Genomic DNA, 22,312 nt, shown 5'->3' on the forward strand with positions numbered 1-22,312 from the left:
CACGGCATCGCGTCCTCCCCCGAGTGAGAAAACCTAGGCACGGCAGCAGGAGATCTGAAGATCTGCCGATGGAAAGCATGACATATTATTAGTCTCCAGATTTCCCACCATTCAGGGTGCGTAGAGGATTTATCCATTTACCCCCATAATATGCGAACGCGGGGAAGTGGAGCCGGGGTTAGGGGTAGAAAAGGAGTATGACTACAACTATAAATATGCATAAGTGACCTCGTTGATCATAGTTCACTGCCAGTGAGCAATCACACTCTCTGTCTCTGTCTTTACTGCAGTCGTGATGCAGTGGTGGTTTCCTCTGATCGGGCTGGCCTCGGCCGCTGCAACAGGCAACGCTGCCAGCTTCGAGTCTCGTTGTCAACAATTCCGAAAGAAAATCCACCTCGACAATGTGCATGTTTATTCTACCACTTATGTTCCCATTGGATCCAACATCTCCATGGCCTATAACCCGCCTATCTGCGGTGGAGGCTCCAGCCCATCGACCAGCACGATTGAATTCTGTCAGGTTGCACTGAACGTGACCACTTCGGACAAGAGCCAGTTCTTCATGGAGGCCTGGCTACCCAGCAACTACACTGGAAGGTTCTTGAGTACGGGGAATGGAGGGCTGAATGGCTGTTCGTAACCCTTATACCTATCCCGGTCACGTTAACTGACCAGACATCAGGTCTCAGTTATGGAGACATGATCTACGCCAGTCAATACGGGTTCGCAACGATCGGTACCAATAACGGCCACTTTGGTGACACTGGTCGATACTTCCTGAACAACCCCGAAGTCATCGAGGACTTTGCCTACCGAGCCCTGCACACGGGGACGGTGGTTGGTAAAGAGCTGACCAAGCTATTCTATCCCCATGGATACAAGACCTCTTACTACCTGGGCTGCTCGACAGGCGGCCGGCAAGGATGGAAGTCTATCCAGAGATTCCCAGAGGACTTTGACGGCGTGGTAGCTGGAGCACCGGCCTTCAACTTTGTCAACCTGGCCAACTGGGGATCTCGATTCCTGAAAATCACCGGATCGCCAGATTCAGATACCTTTGTGACAAATTCGCAGTGGTCCATGATCCATAATGAGATTATCCGGCAATGTGATGTTCTCGATGGTGCGGTCGATGGTATCATCGAGGATACCGATCTCTGCCAGCCCATCGTCGAAACCCTCATCTGCAATTCCACGGCCGCGGACACCACGGCTTGCCTGACGGGTGTGCAGGCCAATACCGTCAACGAGGTGTTCTCCCCTATGTACGGCTTGGACGGCAGATGGCTGTACCCTCGCATGCAGCCCGGCTCAGAACTTGCCGCGTCTTATGTCTACTACAGCGGAAAGGGTTTCCAGTACTCAGACGACTGGTTCAAATACGTCGTCTACAACAACAGCAACTGGGACCACTCTACCTGGACTCTTGCCGACGCAGCGGCAGCCAACACGCAAGATCCCTTCCAGATCTCCACCTTCAACGGAGATATCTCCGGTTTCCAGAAGGCTGGCGGCAAGGTTTTGCACTATCACGGCATGGAAGATCCGATCATCACCTCGGATAGCTCCAAGGCTTACTACAAGCACGTTGCCGATACTATGGGGCTGAGTCCCTCGGAGCTCGACCATTTCTATCGCTTCTTCCCCATTAGTGGAATGGGACATTGTTCGCCGGGTACGGGCGCTTCTTCCATCGGCCAGGGATCCTCCACATATGCCGGCGATGATGCGGAAGATAATGTGTTGATGGCAATGGTGCAGTGGGTGGAAAAAGGTATTGCGCCCAAGTATGTTCGTGGCTCCAAGAAGTCCAGCGACGGTAAGATAGAGTATCATCGCAAGCACTGCAAGTATCCCAAGCGGAATCGATACGTGGGACCTGGCAATTACACCGATGAAAATGCTTGGGCGTGCGTTTGACCTCGATCGTTGGCCCTTCAATTGCTTTATTTTGTTAACAAGGCTTCTTATTCGACACCAAGCAAGAACATCATGGGCCATGAGGAATGCATACCTGAATTTTCCGAGTACCATAGGTAGGTAGAACTGCCGGGTGGAGGTTTCATCTGAGCAGGATCCACTGGCTTGTATTCGCGGTAGAACGACAGCACTTAGATCGACAAGATGTACATGATGTGCCTACACGTTCTGGGAGAAAATAGAGAGAGACTAAGCTACCTAAACCCATTGTCTCCCCTCCCAGTCCAGACACAACTTGGCCCATTTGAATTGACCAACTGGACAACCCGTCGTATACAATCCTCTACGGGCATACATGGGGAATCCTGGGGATAAATATAGCCTAGATACCTCTATGGCCAGACAGCCTGCTTTATTGAGCCTACCGTGCTCCTTATGCGACTATATGGGCTTGATTCCGTGCTAGAAAATGGCCTTAAAGGGAGTCACGCCATGGCCCAATCCGCCATCCACTGCTTCTGTTCTGGGAGAGGTCAATGACCATGTAGAATTGCATTCAGAAGAATATATTCTCAATATCGTATTAACCATTCCTCATAGAACATCGCCCGGGCTTGACAAGAATGCCGCTCTCTTACTCGATCGCGAATTCACAATACACTAGCCGCCTTCATTCAATTTTTTTCGACAGCTCTTGAGGCAGTCCGGTCATTCCTTTCATTCCCAGCTGTGCTTGACTGAGTTTCCTCCTCGCTTTCGACACCAGTCCGCGGCGTCGAAAAATGTTCTTCTTCCCGGCTGCACAAGTGCAGGGCGATGTATCGTCATGTAGAGGTACACCTGACCGTTCTCTTTGGGCTGCACAACGGTTGTGAGGGTCGCGAGGGTCAGATAGATGCCTTTCGTCAACCACCGGGGCTGTTGGTTGCCGCTGAGGCGTTTGGGTTTCCTTGGGGCTGGACTTGATTCTTTTCACTTGTCGAGTCAATAATTCATGAGATGACCGCTTTTGTGAATCCGCGGGTCGTCGCACACCTGCCCTCTGCCCCTATTGGCAAAGTTAGGACGGAGAGAGAACCCGGTCGCAGGGAAAGCATGGAGAGAACATGGGATGGAGAGAATGAGAGACACTGAGAAAATGGAACGCAGATTACCGGGACGCGTATTCCTAGCGGGGGCTTCTTGTTCGCCCGTTGCTCCTTTCTTTTGACAGGTGTCTGAAAGGGTGTTTCGAGCGCCATTATCTATGGTAATAGAGATGAGGTTCGTGACTGTGCTTATGGAGAGCGAAGATACCTGGAACTTGGATTCCTGCCACCAGTTGCCTGGGGCTTCCGAGGAAGCAACTCCCGCCATTATGTAGTCGCGGGACCAGTCCACCCACAGGATTTTCGCTCATCATCGGTCATTGTTCGACTCGAATGAGTCAAATCACGAGCTTTCTGATCTATGCGGAATGCATAAGCACCTCGTGAGACAAATAGAAGAATGTGATGGTGCTCGACCCTCTGCAAGAGGTAAACAGCCTTGGGGTTGGAGAATGTTGATAAACCTCTGGGAGCGCACCCTTGATAGTTTGAGGTGCCCGGTCTGGTTATCCTTGTCTAAGCAGGAGCAGGAAGAAGAGGCGTAGACAAGGAGTAGGCAGCAAAATACCCTGGAACCGCGAGAAGCAGAGACAGTGTGACTTGGCTGTGCAGCTGACGGTAAACAGTAAACACTAGCTGCATTCCATCCGCCTCGCGAAACCCTCTTCCTAGATTTGAATATCTGATCTTGGTCCCTGTGGCTTGCCTAGCATCTAGCATAGCATTCACAGGCTCGTGCTTGAGCGGATAAGATCAATAACCTGTCAGCACCTGTCATTGGACACGTGGTCGATAGACACCGAAGATAGAAGTCATGTTCAGTCGCAAGTACATAATTTTCACATGCCTCCGTTACACATTTCTCCACTGGCATGCGGACTAATAATGCCCGGAATGCTTGAGACGTGAACAAAACCAGTGAAGTTCTTGAGCTGTTTAGATTTCTAACTGAAGCTCCTTCATACTTGAACTTGACCTTATCAGCCGCTTCTCTGTCTCCCCGAAAATATATCTCAAATGCGACTGAATGCAGCCCACATACCGGGTAATCTGTTCAGACACGCGGGTCATATATTCATTGACATACCCTCAAAGATCAATGTGCAAATCGCCCGGATACACAGACTATGCCTCCAGTTGATTCATGTGGCTCGGAATATTCCACGGATCATAGTCCAGATGCACAAAAGCGCGGTCGACGGTGGGCAGGCTTTCCAGCATGTACTGTAGACTCTCACCGACGTCATGACTATCGCGCAAGCTCGTCCTCTCATCCACAACTATGTCCACCTCGACATTAAGGTGATCCCCTGCGTAGTAGGCCTTCAAATCCTGGATTTTCCAGATGATTTTGGAGAATCGCATGGTCATGTACAGCAGAACGCTGTGATCGGCGGGCGAGGCAGCGGCGCCAGTGAGATGGCGGATATGCTCAGCTGCCGTCGCGCTCCAGTTCCAGATGATGTAGACCGAGAGCAGTAGACCACCAAGGGGGTCTACAAACCACCATTTGGCAAAGAAGCCGACTAGTTATCAATCAGCTCGCGTCCGCAACGGATAGAGACGTGCAGTTCACCCAATGGAAAGAGAATACTGAAAAAGTTGAAGACCACGTCCGTCATGGCGTCCTGCGCCAGGGCTTGAACGCTGGTATTCTTGATCAATCGGCACCAAAGCCAACAGAGAAGTTTTACCCCGACTGTACTAGCCATGATCAAAATCGAGGGAAGCGTGAGTTTCACCACTTCGTGGTCAGGACCTAGCAATCGCCCCAGTGAGGTGATGGCTACCTGCACAAACGAGGTAGCCATAACCACCGCATAAACCAAGATACTGAGAGGTTCCAGCCGCCGTCGACTGATGGGGTAACGGTACCTGTCCTGTCGCTGGACGAGCTTGGTTGTCGTCCACAAGATCATCGTACTCAGAAAGTCCAATACGCTGTCTACCAGACTGGCCAACACTGACATGGAATTCGTCAAGCTCATGACGGTGATTTTGGCACCCAGCAAGAACACATTTGCGAGGAAGATGATGTAGATGGCGACTGTGACAATGTGATGGTCGCCGTCGACGAACTCTTGATCATCTGGGGAACCGATTGGGGGAAACGGGACGTCTTCTTCGATGGTTGGCGGTAGCAGCGGTGACCGTTCGTTTGGAAGACGGTATAAGTTGCGAGGGGTCCTTTTGATCTTCCGGGCTGACGTGTTTACGGATGAACCCTCACCATTCTGCACTGGGCTTCTGTTCGAGAGGCGGGCGACTGTATCGTGATCATGGGTGTATTCGTCTATCAAACGATGTGGTAGCGATGAGTCCAGCAATCGATCAATGTACAGATACTGCAAAACCAGCTCATTGGTACGTTCGTAGTATTTCCGCCTGCAAGTGTCAGTATAGGTCTTCCAACGTTGAGGGTGTCTGAACGTTGACGTACAGGTGTTTCTTCATGCTTTTCAGCTCCTCGGGGGATTTATAATAGCGATGCCTACAAGGATAGTCTTGTCAATTAGAGATATACCACGTTTTCGAGATGACACTTCTCGTACCATTGGTACATCGGATTACTTGCTCCGATCAAGGTCATTCCTCTGAGAAAGAACGGCAAACTTTCGCGTCTGTCCCGAAAGGGTGCGCCATCGCCATGCTCTACAACGTACTCATCCCGAGCAGTAGCCGGGGGGACTGAAAGTGATCGCCAGCGAAGTAGTGCTGGGAGATTATGGCCCCGTGTCGACAGGATCTCCCGTTCAGCTTCAAGGCTGGGTCTTCGAGCCGGGGTCCAGGATTCGGAGGGAGCAGGAGAGTGGGAAGGGGACATTGGAGATGCACCCATTATCGAAGCTAACAATTGATGCTCGAAAGCTCGAAGAGATCATCGAACAGGATGACATCTCTGAGTTGTTGAATAGTTGATGCTGCTTTTTCGTTGTTTGTCTCCCGCTTCTACGCTGACGTCACGGCTTCAGTTCCACGTGATGATATCTCTGGATCAATGCTCATATACTGTGTAGTATCCATGATTCGTTCATTTTCTGGGGAAATCAGCGTTGTGGAATCCTAGAAATACGTATGAATAAAAGGGCTAGAGATGCATTCTGGAAATTGGTACTGTCTGAAATGGCTCAATGAATGATATGACGCTAGATATATATATGCACGTATTTACAAGACACCATCCGTTCTCCAACAGTCCATCCCGTCTGAGCAGCAACAATCCATATCATTAAGTTCCATCATAAAGCGTACAGAAAACCGTGTCATACTTAAATGTACTGCCAAGCAGCAGAGGTCTGCCCCTCAGGAGCAGTCCAGGCAACAGCAGCCGCATCGAATCCGAGGCAGTCAGCGACATTGCCAGTGGGAACGGTCGCGTTGCTCATGGCGGCAAAAACCTGGTAGGGAGCAGGAGCATCGCCCTGAGTAGGGCAAGCCATGAAGCCGGTGGCGCCCAGGCCGTTGAAGCTCCAGTGGCCGATGGGCTCGCCGGAAGTGTAGGAGAATCCCCCGACGGCGGAGCCAGGGGGCATGTAGGCGGAGTGAGCGGTGGTGAACTTGACGGCACCAGAGGGGTCCACGTAGATTTGCTGGCCACCAGGAACCGAGACGTCCTATGAAAGGTTAGCAGGATTCATAATAATAGGTTGATAAAGGGGTCAAGACTCACCAAGGCGTTGGTATACAGGACCGTCTGAGTGCCATCGGGGCAGCCACCCTGCTGCTTAACGACGTCTGGGCAGTAGGTTGTGGTCTCGCCGCCCAACCAAAAGCTGTTGCCAGAAGCGGTCATGCCGAGATACTGGATGGGAGAGCCGGAGCGGATGGACATGACCTGGAAGGGACCGTTGTCATTGGCCCGGGCAGTAGGCAGGCTGTGGGCTCCGACGAGGAGAGAGCTGACAGAGGCAACGACAGAGAGCTTCATGATGGATGTAGTGGTGTGGCTGAGGAGGTTGGAAATCTGTAGGTTCAAGGGCGTTGAAATGATAGATGAAGTTGTGATGAGGATGAGAATGGGGACGATGGGTTGGGGAGATGCTGTCTTTATACCATGACAGAAGAACTCAGTTCCGAGTGCATCCTGATGATGATCGATGCCCTCTAGTTGATGTAACGTAAGTGAGACCAGCATCTGCTTGTCTCAATTACTTCATTTACTACCTTCTATCAGCCTATTATTGCTGGTTGGGATCATGACCACACACTAAAATAGAGGAGTCAAGGACCCACGTGGAGACATGCATGGTAACCTTTTTGCCTCACGCTGCTAGATAGATAATAGCTTCGACTTGGACCTTCGATGTTGTTTCCCTCTCTATTTGTCTTGCTTCCAATTGCACCTTCAGTCTTCACCTAGGCACAGTACAAGAATAGCAGATGATTGGCCCAGTCTTACAGATGGCAATGCTTTTCTCCCCCAATGGAATCCTCAGATATCCACATCTCCGTAAACTCTTCCTAGGCGGGAAAGTGATCTTCAGCAGAATGGCTATATATATCCTCGGTTATACTGGACTACAACTTGATTGGCTGGCATGTTTCAGATCGACATCATTGTGCAGATCTGCAGCTTATTCAGGTCTGACTGTCGACTAACACTAAGACATGTTTCTCTTTCGAGTGGTCCCCATATTTCCCCGGGTTGCTACCAAGCTCTTGAACTTTCTGCTCCTACAGCAGAGGCTTGGGACCAAAGAAGAACATGTTCCTTCTTCTTCCATTGCCTACATCAGTAGAGACGACATAACCCTTCTTACCAACCTGTTCCTCTGTCGAGGACGAAAGAGTCACCAACGCCGCGGTATCACCATGGTTTGCCACAAAGCGGTGCCCATTGCTGACCAGCTGACCGATAATGCAACCTCGGAACGGCCGTCCATCGCGTCCAAACTCCACCGTATATGCCTACCGGATTATTAGTTATGCGATAATGATTACTATTCATCTTACCAAGATCTGGAAATAATCGCAGAGTGTGAGTCCACTCTCAGCCAACCGGTGGTACCATTCACATACCTCGATGATGGCTTCTCCGTCGGCAACAGCCGAAAGGGGTGGAACCCGTTCAGTCGCCGCTAAACGAGGGTCTTCTCGATTATCCGGGTACGATCCGTCCCCTCTGGGCCCAGTCGAGAGACAAAGGGCGTGTTGATACGTCAGGATCCCTCCGTTCGCCAGGATCAGACCATGGCGACCCTTGCCTTGCCGGAGTTGTCGAACCATCTCTGTGATTGCCTGAGTGGAGTTAATCGATGCAACACTGTTTTACCCATTGTACTATTCATGGATCTCATACATGCATGGAATAGTTGTTCCCAGCGCCTCCGAAGGAAGTCAGTCCACCCAGTAGGGTAATTGGCTCGGGAGAGTTTACAAGCGGAAGACCCAAGTGGTGGCAGGCCAATTTGGGCACAATCGGAAAACATCTGGTCTCGTTAGTTCAGACTGTGTCCGACAGTCATGTTTACCTACGAGTAGAAATCAAAAAGGTCAATGTCCTTGGGAGTCAGTCCGGATGACGTTAAACAGACATCGAGGCTTTTGGCGATTGCTGGACTAGAGTAGTAGTTGGGGCGTTTCCAGACTAAGCAGACAGATAGTCAGTCTCAGAAAGAGTCTACACGCATTGTATCCATGTACGATACTTACATTCAGCAGCATCCGTGGAACCCGCACCGCCGAGTGGGTAGATCCATCGATGTCTCGGAATCCCCAGCTCAATGGCAAACTCCCTCGTGGTGATGACACAAGCAGCAGCCAGATTGACCGTGTTAAATGCGTTCATGAGCAGAGGGTCTTAGTTGAACAGTCAGTCCGCAGACAGCAATGTTTGTGATTGTGGAGTCTGAATGCATACATGGGGAACAAATCATCCTATTTCTCGGCGAGACCGTCCCGATCGACGTGGACGTCTCTGCTTGAGACCCAAAATTCCAAGCATATGGATGCTGCACAGCCACCTGGCTGAACTGTTCATACAGTCGGGCAGATTCGTCATGATTGTCCTTCAGCGATTGTCGACGGTACGCACGGAATCCATTCTCATACAATGGATAGATATGGATGGGTAACCCGAATGAATGGATGCCATCCGGGCCGTCTATTCCAGCCTTGCTATCAGCCTGTACCACCGAAGATTTCTTAACTTCTCTACCTACCCTTCGAGAAACGGTCAGCAGATGGTGCAAAGACTTTTTCCACTGGGATCGCAGGTTTTGTCCATCCTGGTGGAGGGAGCTTCTGGGCCTTGACACACAACGCCACTACCGAGCTTCAGCTATTCCATAATTTTACTCGAGACTGTTCGAGGCAGGGGTACGTACAAGAAGCCAATGCCTCGCCACCCGTGACGACTGCCACGCTGCTTTTTCCCGAGGCCACTCGCAAAGCTGCTTCATCCACCAGCCTTCCAGGCTGGTTCCCGCCATGCTCAGAGCAATGCTTGTATGTCGGTGTCGCTCCCAGCTTCTCTGCCAGGAGGCCTGGAAGGTCTGCGTACGGCCAAGTCCATGTTTGGACTACACTAACGCTATCAATGCTCGTCCTGAGTTTCTGAGAAGTGGCAGAAGGGCATTGGCTATCGGATAGAGCAATTTTGATTGCTTCGAGCATCAATTGAGCGGGTTCCTTGGCATCTTCGACCTTTGTGGACCTGTTTCTCACATCGCCCACACCGATGATAACTGGAATCATTTTCGATCTGATACATTAAGATCTTGTTCATTACACTGCCGTCTAAGTACATTTCATCTAGATGTCCAGTACATATACCGTAGTAGCCATATCTACACTAAAAGAGGATATTGTGGGGTAATTGAGCCGAGGCGTGGAAATGATGGCAGCCAACGCCTCCTCCACTATCCTCGGCCCGAACAAAAGGCTAATAAGCGGCTTGTGAACGATTTAGAGCATTTTGTGCTCAGAATTCATATAATTGACTCGACTAAAAGCCACATTCAAGCGTTCCTCGCGACCAGGCATCTGATCACAGCTTCGAAGGAACCCATTCCGGCGTGGCTTTGCGTGCGAAGGCTCCCACTCCAATCTTGAAATTCTCTCCCTCCAGCAGCCGATGCACATATTCCTCGCGAATCTTAGATGTAGCCTGTTGTACGCTAGAATTCTCCCAAGCTTCCCGTAGTCCCTGGCGCGTGATAATGATCGCATCCGGCGACAATCCGGTGATCCTCTCCGCCATGGCCAGACATTCTTCAACCACTGTACCTGGTGCGTTGGAGATCTTGTTGATCAAGCCGAAGTCAAGAGCTTCCTGCGCAGACAATCGTCGACAGGTCAATGCCAGTTCGGATGCCAAGGGCATGCCACAGATCCGCACGAGTCGTGGCAGCCCTCCAGCTGCGGCATAGAGGCCCACGGCAGCTTCGGGAAGACCGAATTGCGCAGTGGGAGAGGCAACAATTATATCACTGGGAAGATCATTAGGAATGCACATATACAAAGGAAGGTGGAATGTACCAGTTGAGACAGATCTCAAAACCTCCGCCTAGAGCAAATCCATTGACGGCGGCTAGAATCGGCTTCTTCCCCTTTCGCTGACTGATGCCCATAAAGCCAGTAGGGGGATGGTTTGAAAGTGCCTGCTGCGCTGTATCAAGTTCTCTCCCTTTGTTCGAATTGCGCTCAATCAGGTCCTGCCCGGCGCAAAACGCCTTGTCGCCTGCGCCGGTAACGACAGCCACCAGCAGCAAAGGTTCATGATCGAACCAAGTGAAAACCGCATGGGCTTCCCAGTGAGCATCGGATGGCAGTGAATTGCGGTGTTTTTCACGGTTGATTGTCACCAAGAGCACTTTCGGCCGGGGAAAGGAAAGTAGGTAGTGCTTGGTCGTAGGAGGTGGAGATTCGAACGATTGTGTCATGATGAAATTTCTTGAGATATCAGATATCTTGTAAAATTGATTTGCTTTCCTCGTTGCGCATCTTTATTAAATGATTATCATTGATAGGATTGATGATGATAGCTCGGCCCATCTGGCATTTCGGCTATTCAACGCAGGCATCTGGAAATACCCCGCTTTTGAGGGTTATTCCAGGTAGATGCAATCATGTATATCCTCTGACGGCGTTTACCTTCCTTTTTGCCCTTGAATGTGAAAGAGAAGCATCAGGATTGACACGGTAGTACTTGGTCCATAGCAAATGCCCCAGATTTATTAGATTGCAGGTTACGCCAACTTGCACAAAGGACCCCAAGGCACAAGGGTGTTATTTGACAGTCTTTGTGGAATGGTCCTGATACAATGTTCCTCATTTTTCGATACTCAAAAGCAGAACTGGTGCTAGACAGGAGAATTCAAAAGAATTTTACTTGTGGTCAATTAACGCATACCACACTACCCATTCTTGCTGCATGGCGTAGTGTCTCAGACCCCTGTCAGGAGCGACTTTTCAAGTCAGGAGTGCTGACATGATGTGGATAAGTGACTAGTACTTATTGCACCCTGCTACCAGCTGAATCGTTGGACTTCTTCTTGGAGACACTGGAGACATCGAGATGGCCAAAGACACAATGCACCCCACGATATCTACCTTCGAAATCAAGCCCGTCGAGCCGGAGGACATTTCTGCAATCACTGAGCTCTGGTATAATGCGTTCAGCATCCCCCAAAATCTGAAGATGTTTCCAGATACCCCAGGAGTCCGGGAGTGGTGGAATGAAGCGCATCGTCAGGATATACTTCATAACCCACACAGAAGATATCTCAAGGTGGTGGATGTCACTTCATCTGGTTTTATAGTTGCATATGCCAAGTGGGATTTGAATCCGCAGCAAAGTGGAGAGCGATTCCCCCCCTGGCATGAGGAATCTGATCATCAGGCTTGCAACGAGCTGTTTGGGATGCTCGAAAAAGAGCGAAACAAGTTCTTCGGAGACATACGGTTCTACTGTACGTGCTTGACTCCGACTCAGTTGACAACGTCTGATCACTTAGATTAGATCTTGACATGCTGGTGACACACCCAGACTACCGACGACAGGGCGCTGGGTCCATGTTGATTCAATGGGGCTGTGATCGAGCCGATGAAGAAGGGGCTCCCGCTTATCTGGATGCGCATCACGCTGCTGCGCCTCTCTATCGAAAGTTCGGCTTCCGTGATCGAATGGATCTAGAGGTCGACCTACAAGGCGCTGTTCCGATGATTAGAGAGCCACGATTCAAGAACTAGAGTTGGCATCTCCTGCGAAGAAACCTCGGTGGAGAAATCAACTCATAAGTGAAGACATAGACGAATTGGTATCTCTAAAATTTCCATCCGAGTCATATATATCAGCCTCCCATCGGCCGCATCTCAAACTCTTCCCTCAGACTCCACTCTTGTGTTCGATGGATGATCAATTGTTGCGAGTTATGACTCTCCAGAGATCGTGTGCTTATAGCCACTTCCAACTCATCAGCATCCTTCGGAGGATCTGGATGTGCTTGCGATGCACTTGATTCGGTTTGTTTGTAGTATGAGGTTCCAGGAGTCGCTGCAACACCTTGTCCCCAGCCTGTATTGAATGCAATGATAAATGGCTTGAGGCATGGCACTGTTGCTAGCATGATGCTGCAGTGCAATAAAATCTCAGTTGCAATCAGTGTGTCGGACAGAGACAAAGGAAAGTCTTTCTCGTGGAGCGCCGTATTGAGGTAGGATTGGCGGACTATCGCCAGGATGATCGTTCTGAGAATCACAAAAGTCTGTTATTCCTTGAGTTCAGCGCAATGGGAGACTTGACATACATCATTCGAGTGCCGAAGGCGAAAATGACAGTGATTTTGTCTTTGCGACGCATCTGAACGGCCCATACGAGGAACACACTGAGAGAAATGAGGAAAACCTCGGTTAGGACGTCAAAGGCTGTAATTGCTTTCCAAGCAGTATTCTATATCGCCATTCTCAGCTTTGCCCACGATGTCCAGCCACCCCTTGGGAAGAACTTACGAGACCACGGCAGTGATTTTCCACGGACCACAGGTATCTGGCCGGGCAGCTCAGAGCTACAGCGACAATAGAAGCGATGGACCAGAGACTCGCGACGAGAAGAATGGTTTTGCAAGCAAGTAGATACACCTTTTCCCGACCGAGTCGTCGTAAAAGACTGCAAACTGATATCTTTGCTAAACCATGACCGGCGAGGAAGAGAAGGCTTGACGTATACAATGCCTAAAGAGGTGAGAAATGAGCAATATTCCACAAAATCTACCAGCGTAGGCAAACTCACCTCTCCAGCTTTTTCAAGCTCGGAGTCAGGACTGTCCTGATGCGATCTGCCTAGTCCATGGGACAAACCGTTCATGATCATCGCCACATGGACTACACCGATAATCTTGGTCGCCAGATCGTCAGTACTTCTTGTCTGCATCAGGCTCGCCATAAATTAGACTTGAGGCCTGACTTACGCCTGCAGAAAAAGCCGCCCAGTCATCCATCCCCAAAGGCCCATTCATAGTGAGTCTCATATAGAGACGGATCAAGCAGACAATGACCATCCATGACATGAACAACGTGGCTGCAATCACAATCGATCCGCTTTTATCCGTTGCTGTTATCACGAAGGGCGCATCACCTGTCATCTTGGGCGTCTTCTGTTGAGGAGGAGAAATGCAGACCTCCCGAGAGGTTGAAAACGAGTACAAACCGACATAATGGAGGCTGAAGGAAGAAGAACAAAAGGCAGCTTGGGTTTCCTTCACGCATTACAAGGGTGATATTCCATCTCGAGAACGAATGTACTAGGATTGTGTCCCTATGGGCAGGGTTGAAATTGCGGCACGGCTCCGAGCTATCCTCCGCGGATAGGGGATGTAACATGTTGTTAATCATCCGGAAAATATAGGTGTGATCACGCCATTTCTCAAGCAAGAATACCCCTGTAAAGCGCGCACCTAAAACGAAATGACCATGGATTAAGGCAAGGCGTGGGAGCCGTCACAACGCCATCCCAGAGACTAGGCAGGGGTTCAGCGGACGCTTAGCTGGCTCCATATTAAACGGTAATTGCGTGTGCAATGGAATAGCTCTGATAAGATAGAACACAAGCAGAACCCCTGCAAGTCGCTGGAGGAGAGTAGCATCAGGTTTCGACTTGGGGTGGCATTTATCCGGCTTGATATTACCATGAGCAGCATACCCTTGCTTAGTATAATTAAGTACTGGGTTGACCACTACTGCACCATAATGGTTCAGTCATTGTGCACCGAGATCTGTCGCCCCTGAAAAAGTTCCCTTTCCCTCTTCTCTCTTTCCGACATTCCCAACTGCCAATTTGCGATTCTTCTCTTCGTTAGTCGAATTCAGTCGGAATTGGTCGCCTGCCGAATCATGATGTGGGCGGAAAATAAGTCAGTGGTCTATACCACTGCCCATGAAGATGAGGTGTCCACAAAGACTGGAACAGCGCAGGATCGCAAGGATATGTGGCGAGTGGGAAGGCAGCAGGAACTGAATGTACGTGCCATCGAACAGCGCTGAGGTGCTGGCTAAACACGAGTAGCGCAATTTCCGATTTCTGTCAGTTCTGGGGTTTACGGCAGTGTTGATGTGTACCTGGGAAGCAGTTCTGTTGTGCGTTTCTCCCCTGTCTGCTCTGAAACGTGGGGTAGGCAAAATACTGATCGAAATAGTGGTGCATCATATGGCTTGATCAATGGCGGCAAGGGAGGCATGATATACACCTATTTAGGAGGTCTCGTCGGGTTCAGCTTTGTCATTCTCTCCATGGCTGAAATGGCTTCCATGTATTCCCTTATGACGATTCTTGTTCTGCAGGCGCACGGCTAATGGACTGATAGGGCTCCAACATCCGGCGGCCAATATCACTGGGTATCCGAGTTCGCACCTCCCAGTTGCCAGTGCATATTGAGCTACATAACGGGCTGGGTCTGCGTGCTTGGATGGCACACTGGAATCGCCGGATGTTGCTATACCGTCGCCAACATGATGGTCGGAGTGGTTGCCATCAATTACCCCGATACCTATACCTACAAGCCATGGCACGTCACTCTGCTGGTCATTGCCGTGGCGCTGGTTGCTTTGCTATTCAACACCCTGCTGGCGCAGAAACTGCCCTTGATCGAGGGGATCATCCTGGTCATTCATTGCTTTGGATTCTTTGGCATTCTGATTCCTCTTTGGGTGCTTTCGCCGAGACCAGCAGCTTCGGAAGTTTTTGGATCTATTGAAGATCGAGGCGGCTGGGGAAACAATGGTCTGGCTTGTCTGGTTGGGTTGGTCGGACCGATTTATGCCTTGATCGGTATGTTTGGATATCACCAAGATACCTGAGATCTGGTTTGCTGACAATGCGTACGATTCAAAGGGCCTGATTCAGCCGTCCACATGTGTAGGTCTATTACCCAGCCCCGACAGACTATAGACAACTGATGAGATGAATAGCCGAAGAGATCCGTGATGCATCGAGAGTCCTCCCCCTCGGCATGATCTGGACTCTTATCCTCAACGGATCTACAGGATTCGTCATGATCATCACACTCGCCTTCTGCCTCGGGGATATTGACCAAGTGTTGGAGTCTCAGACGGGCTTTGCATTCATCCAAGTCTTTCTCAACGCGACAGGATCCGTCAAAGCAGCCACTGGGATGACGGTGGTGATCATGATCATGCAGTTCTGTGCTGCCATCAGCAATGTTGCCACCACATCTCGCCAGGTCTATGCGTTTGCGCGGGACAAGGGGCTTCCATTCTCCAACTTCCTGTCAAAGGTGGGCCTATTTTCCCAGCGGATGATGAAATGATTTTAATGAGAACTCGCAGGTCAATCCGACTTTCACCGTCCCCTTGAATGCGCTCTGCGTGAGCTTGGTCATTGTTTCCCTTCTCTCCCTGATCAATATTGGATCATCCGTGGCCTTCAATGCGATCATGTCTCTAGGCACGGCGGCTCTCCTTTCCTCGTACATCATCTCCATCACCTGCGTTCGAATCCGTCGCTGGCGCAAGCAGCCTCTACCTCCTGCCCGTTGGAGCATGGGGAAATTCACTCCCTTTGTGGACACCGTCTCCATCCTTGTGTTGATTGTCATTTGGATCTTTAGCTTCTTCCCTCTCACCGAGCAGGTCAATCCGACTACAATGAACTGGTCGGTGGTCATATTCGGGGGTGTCATCCTGCTCTCTCTGTTGTATTACCAATTACATGCAAAAAAGGTATATAAAGGACCGGTGACAAGAGTGAATGTGATGATTGAATGATGATCCGAAGGTCAAGTATGAAGATATCACTGTCGGCCATCGACCTTAGGGTTTATGCATGGTGAACGAATCTGATGTCAATCGCACTTTTGTCTTCCTCTGTGTACTCCCGATCTGATAAAATATTTGGTCAATAAACTGCGGCGATTCAATGAATCCGTCGGCGAGTGTTAGAAATAGAATGCTATCGAGGAGTCCGCAGTGTCAGCGGGACCAGTTCTTGTTACTGCCTGAGGCATCGAGTTTTGCCTTGTTGGCACGTGCTCGGTCCTCTCCTGTGGCCCATTGTGCAAATTCTCAACCTAAATGCTGCCAGCATCAACTGGTAGAATTAGTCCAGCCGCCAACCATCCGTGTTCCATCGTCTTGCCATTAGATGACTGGAAGAAGTTCCAGTGCCACGCAGCAGACCCTTCGTTTGCCTCGCAGACGCGATGGCTGCTCCGAATGCCGACGCAAGAAAGTGAAAGTATTTCCATGTCGACTCCCCTCAAATGGTTGCTTTCACTGATCTCTCACAACAGTGTGACCTCCAGAGGCCAGTGTGCTCTAGATGCATCCGGTTCCCTAAAGAGTGCAAGTATGACTCCAACTTTGTCGTTGCTCGGAGTCACAGTAGAAAGCCATCTCCAGTACGTGGCAAGTCGAGAAACCCAGCAGCTTCCGAAAGGAATGTCATACCGCTCCGAGCATCGCTCAATCCACTGGAGTGTCTGACACCTACCGACTCTCACTTTTTCATGCATCACTTTGCTACTCAAACTATTGGAGTTCTTTTCCCTCTTGCCCCGCCTGTCTTTGGTCAGACATTGGTGGCCACTGCGGTAGAAACGCCGCACCTTCTTCATGCGCTTCTCGCAGCTTCGTGTAGTCATCATGCTCGACTTGTCAAGGAAACGTCAACTAGTCAGCGGACAATCCTAAAATTTACGGACCTCGCAATTACGGGTCTCCGTGCTGCCCTGTCGGATCCTACCGAGACTCTCAAGCCTCAGACCGCCATGACGGCGATGATTTTATGTACCAATGATGTGTGTAATGGCAATGCACGGACTTGGAAGGTCCACCTGTCTGGAGTAATGCGATTACTTACCCCCTTGCTTGAGAGGCAGAGTACAACTGACGGTGATATTGATCCATTTGTTTTGTGTCTTCTCAAGTGGTTCGCTACTCTCGACATCCTAGCGGGTCTCTCAGGTACACATGAAGGATGCGTCAACGATGGTCAGTACTGGAACCTGACTCGGAGTCCCAGTTGTGGTATTGGCCAGGTTGATGAGATCTGTGGCTACTCAACCGAACTAATGCCCCTGCTGGCGCGAATCGGACAGTTGGCGCGACGAAACGTGCATGAACAGTCAATCTTTGAAATCTTCACAGAGTCATCCTCTACCCTTTCCGAGGAATTGACAGATGAGGCACAAGATCTCGAGAGAAAAATCATCTCCATTGCCAACCAGTCTCCGTCCGCGGCCACACTCGCGTCCCATGATCAAGTTCTCGCGTCCGAACTGCACAACACACATCTCGCCTTCATCCACTCCGCACTTTTGCACCTTTATCGTCGAGTTGAATTGCTTCCCAAAAGTCATCCCAAGTCCAGGGCACAGGTCGCGGCCATCCTCGACAACGTCCAGATAATCAGACCATTCTCACCGGCAAACGTCCTCATCCTGTGGCCCATTTTCAGCGCCGGTTGTGAGACCGATGATCTTTGCGAACGCCAATCTATCCAAACAAGGATGTTGAATATGCAGACCATGGGTATGGGGAACTTTACTAGAGCAAGGGATGCTCTTGCTCGTTACTGGGAGTTGGGAGCACCCTCGCGCTGGGATGTCTATTTTGCACAGTCTGGCTTGGAACTTGTCCTCTTTTGAATGCCATGCAGCCTATACTACCATCAAGTCTCAGCATCCCACGAGGTAAACTATGGACAACGGATATTATTTTCTGTGACATTGTGATGATTCCTCTACTTGACCCGAGTACGTCGTGTTTGTCATTCCTGTTACGCCCTAACTACTTGGCAGTTGGGACTATTTACTTTAATACTCCTCAAATGGCCACTGGCAGAGAGTGATAAGCATCAGACATGAATTTTCGCCAGGCGTTCAGACCGTCAATCAGGACCTGACGCTCACACACATAGCCAATGCGGACATAGCCCTTGAAGTTTGTATCTTCTCCGAAGCACCTGCTGCCTGGCACGCACATCACTCCACATTCCTCTTGCAAACGCTTGCAAAACTCTACATCATCAACTGCAAGGTTGTTCTTATTGACGAACTTGACGAACGCTGTGGTGCCCGCATGTGGTCGGACCCACTGCGCAGCCCAGGCGAATTCCTTGAGGAAGCCATCAAGGAGATCGAGATTGCCTCTTGCCAGGTCAAGGTTACGCTTGAGAATGTTGCCCACCGTTGGCTCTGACAATGCGCATGCAGCAATCCGGTCATCGATCTGGCTGACCGAAATCAAGGTGTAGTCGCGGGCGGACGCGCACTGTTCTATGATTTCCCGGCTTCTGGATGCAATCCAGCCCAGTCGAATCCCGGCCAAACTGAAAGCCTTGCTCATTGAGCTAGTGGCAATGGTATTCTCATAATTGAAGGAGAGTATGGAAGGCGGCTCTTCCTGCTCGTCCTGCAGGGAGTGGAAAAGCGGCCGATACACCTCATCACTATGAATGATGATGCCATGCTGACGCGCAATGTTCACAATCTCCTGCAGGATATCACGGCTTAGGACAGCTCCGGTAGGATTTTGAGGGTTGCTACGAATTTGTCAGGCCCATTTTCACTTCCTCTCGCAGTAACTTGGTGGCTGCTAGAGTACCCACTTAATGATGATGACCTTGGTATTCGGTCTGATCAGCGATCGCAGATCGTCCAAGTTGACCCGCCATCCGTTCTGCCCGTCTGCCTTCCAAAGACTGACCTCCGCACCGAAGGACTCGGGAACAGAGTAGAGCTGTTGGTAGGTGGGATAGTGGCAGATGACATGGTCACCCCGAGCAACATTGGTATATAGAGCTAGGAAGTTGGCCTGGATAGCGCCATTCGTGATAAGGATGTTGTCTTTCGACAATGGCTCGGATTGGTCGTCGCGATACAGGTTGGCGATGTTCGAGCGCAAGGCATCAGTGCCCCGTATTGCGCCATAGGTTTGCTTCTGGGAGAAGTCGATAACGCTGGCTCTATCCTTGTTCCCCGCGAAGGCCAGAAGATCGTCGAGTGAGACAGAGGCACAGCAGGTCTCAGCGAGATTATGAGTTGCCCATGTCTCATGCTCGTCCATCCACTGTGGAAGTCAGTCATCAACTCCTGCGACCTGGCAGCGGTCCACTTGCCTTTTCTACAGCGAACTCTTTGATGTGCACCATTCTGTTGCTGTCTTGTGCGGGACAATGAGTCACAATCGAGTTTGGACGTAGAAGAAGGAGGAAGAGAAGAAGGAAGAAGAATTTATATTTCTAAGCAGCTGCAATGGTGTCATGGACATACGGAGTACATGTCGTCTGGTGCCGAATGGGTCCCATGAGGTCCATTGCTTGGCGTGCTGTGATTGGTTGAATCGCCTCGATTACCCAAAATGGAAATTCTGCTTTCCCAGCCAATCTCAACACCGTCATCAGTATATAAAACGCCGTCAGAGCCCTCGTGGATCTCCGTGCTCAACAAGCTTCTGTCTTTCTCATTGTGCTTTCAATGTCTTCGACACATTGTATTAATTTGCTAAAAGGGTCGCCCGCCACGGCTCTTCTTCCCACCCAGCGCCTAAGTGATGCTGCGGTATCGGCATTGTCGAAGCCGGAAGTCACAGTAACCGGCTTGGACTATGGGCCGGATGAAGGTCATTTTCCATTCAGGACTCATCTTGCCGAGTGGCTTACGGGATACTACAAACCCTCTCAGCCGATTGAAGCGGATCGGATCTGCGTAACCGGAGGAGCGAGCCAGAACTTGGCGAATATCCTGCAAGTCTTCACTGATCCATCACAAACAAGGTACATATGGATGCCACAGGCGTCCTATCATCTTGGATTCAGAATCTTTGAGGATGCAGGGTTCTACCGCAGGTTAAGGGCTGTTCCTGAGGATGAGGAGGGGATGGACATGGAGTTTCTTGAACGCGCTCTCGCTAAAGACGGGGCGGTTGCAGAGAGGGTGAGCTGAAGAAACCATTTTCAAGAAAATACTAAAGCTAAAAATCACATAGGCAGAAGGATACAAGCGTCCCGAAAGCTACCGGAAGATATTTAAACACGTCATTTACTGCGTGCCTAACTTCTCCAATCCCACAGGCATCACCATGTCTCTTCGAAGGCGAGAGGCTCTTGTCCGCTTAGCTCGCAAATTCAATGCTCTAGTAATTTGTGACGACGTCTACGACTTTCTGCACTGGCCCGCCGCTCATTGTTCAGATAATGGAAATTCATGGGGATCCATCCTACCTCGCGTCGTCGATCTGGATCGGACGCTTGATGGTGGACCACGAGATAGCTTTGGTAACGTCGTCAGCAATGGGACTTTTAGCAAAATTGTTGCCCCTGGGTGTCGCGTTGGATGGGCCGAGGGAGAGCCTCAATTAGTGTATGGCCTGTCACAAGTGTAAGACATTCTGCCTACCAACTATGACTGTTGTCTTGGCTAAACTGGTATCATACAGAGGCTCTACAGTGTCAGGGGGCTCTCCATCTCAACTCATGTCGACCTTCATTGATGAAATGCTACAAGAGGGATCCGTCACGAAGCATATAAGAGAGGTGTTAATCCCGACATACTCTCGCCGACACTCCTCTTTGACATCGGCGGTCAAGGAGAGACTGTGTCCCCTGGGAGTTGAGATACATGCGGATACAAGTGATTCATTGCGTGCTGGAGGCTTTTGCGTGTGGATCAAATTACCCCAGCCACTCACTGCTCGCAATGTCACTGAAAGAGCACTGCGGGAGGAGAATCTGATGGTCGGAAATGGCGACCTGTTTGTCGTCCCTGGGGATCAATTCTCAACGTATCAGGATCAATGTTTGAGACTTTGCTTCGTGTGGGAGAACGAAAGAGAATTGACCGAAGGAGTCAGTCGGTTGGAGAAGGTGCTGGTCAGGATGCTCAATGAAGAAAAGAGCTAAAAGAAGGTCTAATCCCGTCTATAGATGGCCGATCTGTAAGTACATTGTGGTCCATTCGATCCCCGTTCCATTCCTCAGAAGCCATGCGCATAAAGGGTACGGATGCAGTCATCGCTCCCTCACCTCCCCTAAGTAACGATGATCATATTTCTCGAGTCGTGGAAGCCGAGCAGCCAACCGCTGCGGAGCTCCTCTGTAAACCGGTGCACAGTCCACGAATACCAAGTTCCTGACATCGGGGAATACAACCTTGTCTTCAATGAGCTGGTGAATGCGAGGCAGCCTAGCGGGGGTCCTGAAACTTACCGGGATTTGCTCCAATATCGCACTCATGACTTCTGCGTCCACCATCCTTATTGGGTATGCATGATGTCGGGGAACCACGTCAAGCTCTTCGATACGATGAGCTTGAATCCGGGGAATGTATCCGTCGTGGTAGTCCACGAATAGATGGAGCGATCGTAGTTTAGGAAACGCCAGCCCTTGTAAGATTTCATCATTCTCGTCATTTTCATCCTTGACAGCATCAAGCAGTGCCTTTTCTACGAAGTTGGCGTAAAACTGGCGACGATCCGGTGTAATGGACCGGAAATGTTTTGGGAGATTATGCCAGTAGAAGGACGGATGGAGGTCTTTCCAGAGCAAGGGCATCGCGTCGTGATACCAGGTTCTGTTGACTAGACCACAGCACAGAAGGGTATATTGTCTTGTATGTATCTCTCTCTCCCGCTTCTCGTCGCTGATGTTGCCGAGGTCGTCTAGCCCTTCCCATACCCACGCGATGATAGAACAGCGAATTTCAGGAAGAAGGAGGGCGTGCTGGGTGGCTGTCATAGTGAACTGAAAGATAGTATTGGTACTTGAACTTTGAAAGTGCGTAGTATCACCCATTGATCCTTATATAACACAGGCTTTGTGACCTACCTTGCCTAATGCTTCTGGTGGC

General features: G+C 50.3%; 11 protein-coding genes across 11 annotated transcripts; 5 read left to right on the forward strand and 6 right to left on the reverse strand.

The window, feature by feature from the left end:
• Positions 1–295: 295 nt before the first annotated feature.
• On the forward strand, positions 296–1,923 carry faeB-1 (putative feruloyl esterase; the record flags this gene model as incomplete). The annotated part of the gene is made up of 2 exons (XM_026758558.1): positions 296–635; positions 686–1,923. The coding sequence occupies 2 exons, from the start codon at positions 296–298 to the stop codon at positions 1,921–1,923; spliced, it is 1,578 nt and encodes a 525-aa protein (XP_026614755.1).
• Positions 1,924–4,136: 2,213 nt separating this feature from the next.
• Positions 4,137–5,850, reverse strand: CDV56_105235 (cation diffusion facilitator family transporter; the record flags this gene model as incomplete). Its single annotated transcript, XM_026758854.1, has 4 exons — positions 4,137–4,537; positions 4,588–5,396; positions 5,452–5,502; positions 5,564–5,850. The coding sequence occupies 4 exons, from the start codon at positions 5,848–5,850 to the stop codon at positions 4,137–4,139; spliced, it is 1,548 nt and encodes a 515-aa protein (XP_026614756.1).
• A 430-nt stretch (positions 5,851–6,280) lies between these two features.
• On the reverse strand, positions 6,281–6,939 carry CDV56_105413 (IgE-binding protein; the record flags this gene model as incomplete). Its single annotated transcript, XM_026759032.1, has 2 exons — positions 6,281–6,625; positions 6,682–6,939. 2 exons carry the CDS (start codon positions 6,937–6,939, stop codon positions 6,281–6,283), a joined length of 603 nt encoding a protein of 200 aa, XP_026614757.1.
• Positions 6,940–7,685: 746 nt separating this feature from the next.
• On the reverse strand, positions 7,686–10,894 carry CDV56_105516 (uncharacterized protein; the record flags this gene model as incomplete). Its single annotated transcript, XM_026759135.1, has 10 exons — positions 7,686–7,919; positions 7,965–8,249; positions 8,311–8,440; positions 8,487–8,598; positions 8,664–8,810; positions 8,872–9,114; positions 9,173–9,277; positions 9,338–9,714; positions 10,004–10,441; positions 10,491–10,894. 10 exons carry the CDS (start codon positions 10,892–10,894, stop codon positions 7,686–7,688), a joined length of 2,475 nt encoding a protein of 824 aa, XP_026614758.1.
• A 650-nt stretch (positions 10,895–11,544) lies between these two features.
• On the forward strand, positions 11,545–12,203 carry CDV56_105809 (GNAT family N-acetyltransferase; the record flags this gene model as incomplete). The annotated part of the gene is made up of 2 exons (XM_026759428.1): positions 11,545–11,923; positions 11,974–12,203. The coding sequence occupies 2 exons, from the start codon at positions 11,545–11,547 to the stop codon at positions 12,201–12,203; spliced, it is 609 nt and encodes a 202-aa protein (XP_026614759.1).
• Positions 12,204–12,304: 101 nt separating this feature from the next.
• Positions 12,305–13,594, reverse strand: CDV56_105857 (uncharacterized protein; the record flags this gene model as incomplete). Its single annotated transcript, XM_026759476.1, has 5 exons — positions 12,305–12,701; positions 12,761–12,903; positions 12,963–13,184; positions 13,243–13,347; positions 13,421–13,594. The coding sequence occupies 5 exons, from the start codon at positions 13,592–13,594 to the stop codon at positions 12,305–12,307; spliced, it is 1,041 nt and encodes a 346-aa protein (XP_026614760.1).
• A 751-nt stretch (positions 13,595–14,345) lies between these two features.
• Positions 14,346–16,281, forward strand: CDV56_106002 (putative amino acid permease; the record flags this gene model as incomplete). The annotated part of the gene is made up of 8 exons (XM_026759621.1): positions 14,346–14,468; positions 14,515–14,585; positions 14,645–14,758; positions 14,813–15,276; positions 15,340–15,363; positions 15,417–15,742; positions 15,795–16,187; positions 16,243–16,281. 8 exons carry the CDS (start codon positions 14,346–14,348, stop codon positions 16,279–16,281), a joined length of 1,554 nt encoding a protein of 517 aa, XP_026614761.1.
• A 691-nt stretch (positions 16,282–16,972) lies between these two features.
• On the forward strand, positions 16,973–18,112 carry CDV56_106176 (transcription factor domain-containing protein; the record flags this gene model as incomplete). The annotated part of the gene is made up of 1 exon (XM_026759795.1): positions 16,973–18,112. The coding sequence occupies one exon, from the start codon at positions 16,973–16,975 to the stop codon at positions 18,110–18,112; it is 1,140 nt and encodes a 379-aa protein (XP_026614762.1).
• Positions 18,113–18,290: 178 nt separating this feature from the next.
• Positions 18,291–19,617, reverse strand: CDV56_106258 (putative aminotransferase; the record flags this gene model as incomplete). Its single annotated transcript, XM_026759877.1, has 3 exons — positions 18,291–19,008; positions 19,075–19,535; positions 19,594–19,617. 3 exons carry the CDS (start codon positions 19,615–19,617, stop codon positions 18,291–18,293), a joined length of 1,203 nt encoding a protein of 400 aa, XP_026614763.1.
• A 325-nt stretch (positions 19,618–19,942) lies between these two features.
• CDV56_106373 (aminotransferase-like domain-containing protein) lies at positions 19,943–21,366 on the forward strand (the record flags this gene model as incomplete). Its single annotated transcript, XM_026759992.1, has 3 exons — positions 19,943–20,401; positions 20,454–20,845; positions 20,904–21,366. The coding sequence occupies 3 exons, from the start codon at positions 19,943–19,945 to the stop codon at positions 21,364–21,366; spliced, it is 1,314 nt and encodes a 437-aa protein (XP_026614764.1).
• Positions 21,367–21,474: 108 nt separating this feature from the next.
• CDV56_106462 (uncharacterized protein) lies at positions 21,475–22,200 on the reverse strand (the record flags this gene model as incomplete). Its single annotated transcript, XM_026760081.1, has 1 exon — positions 21,475–22,200. The coding sequence occupies one exon, from the start codon at positions 22,198–22,200 to the stop codon at positions 21,475–21,477; it is 726 nt and encodes a 241-aa protein (XP_026614765.1).
• Between the last annotated feature and the right edge of the window lie 112 nt (positions 22,201–22,312).

Source organism: Aspergillus thermomutatus (assembly GCF_002237265.1).
Source record: "Aspergillus thermomutatus strain HMR AF 39 chromosome Unknown NODE_85, whole genome shotgun sequence".
NCBI classification, from domain to species: domain Eukaryota; kingdom Fungi; phylum Ascomycota; class Eurotiomycetes; order Eurotiales; family Aspergillaceae; genus Aspergillus; species Aspergillus thermomutatus.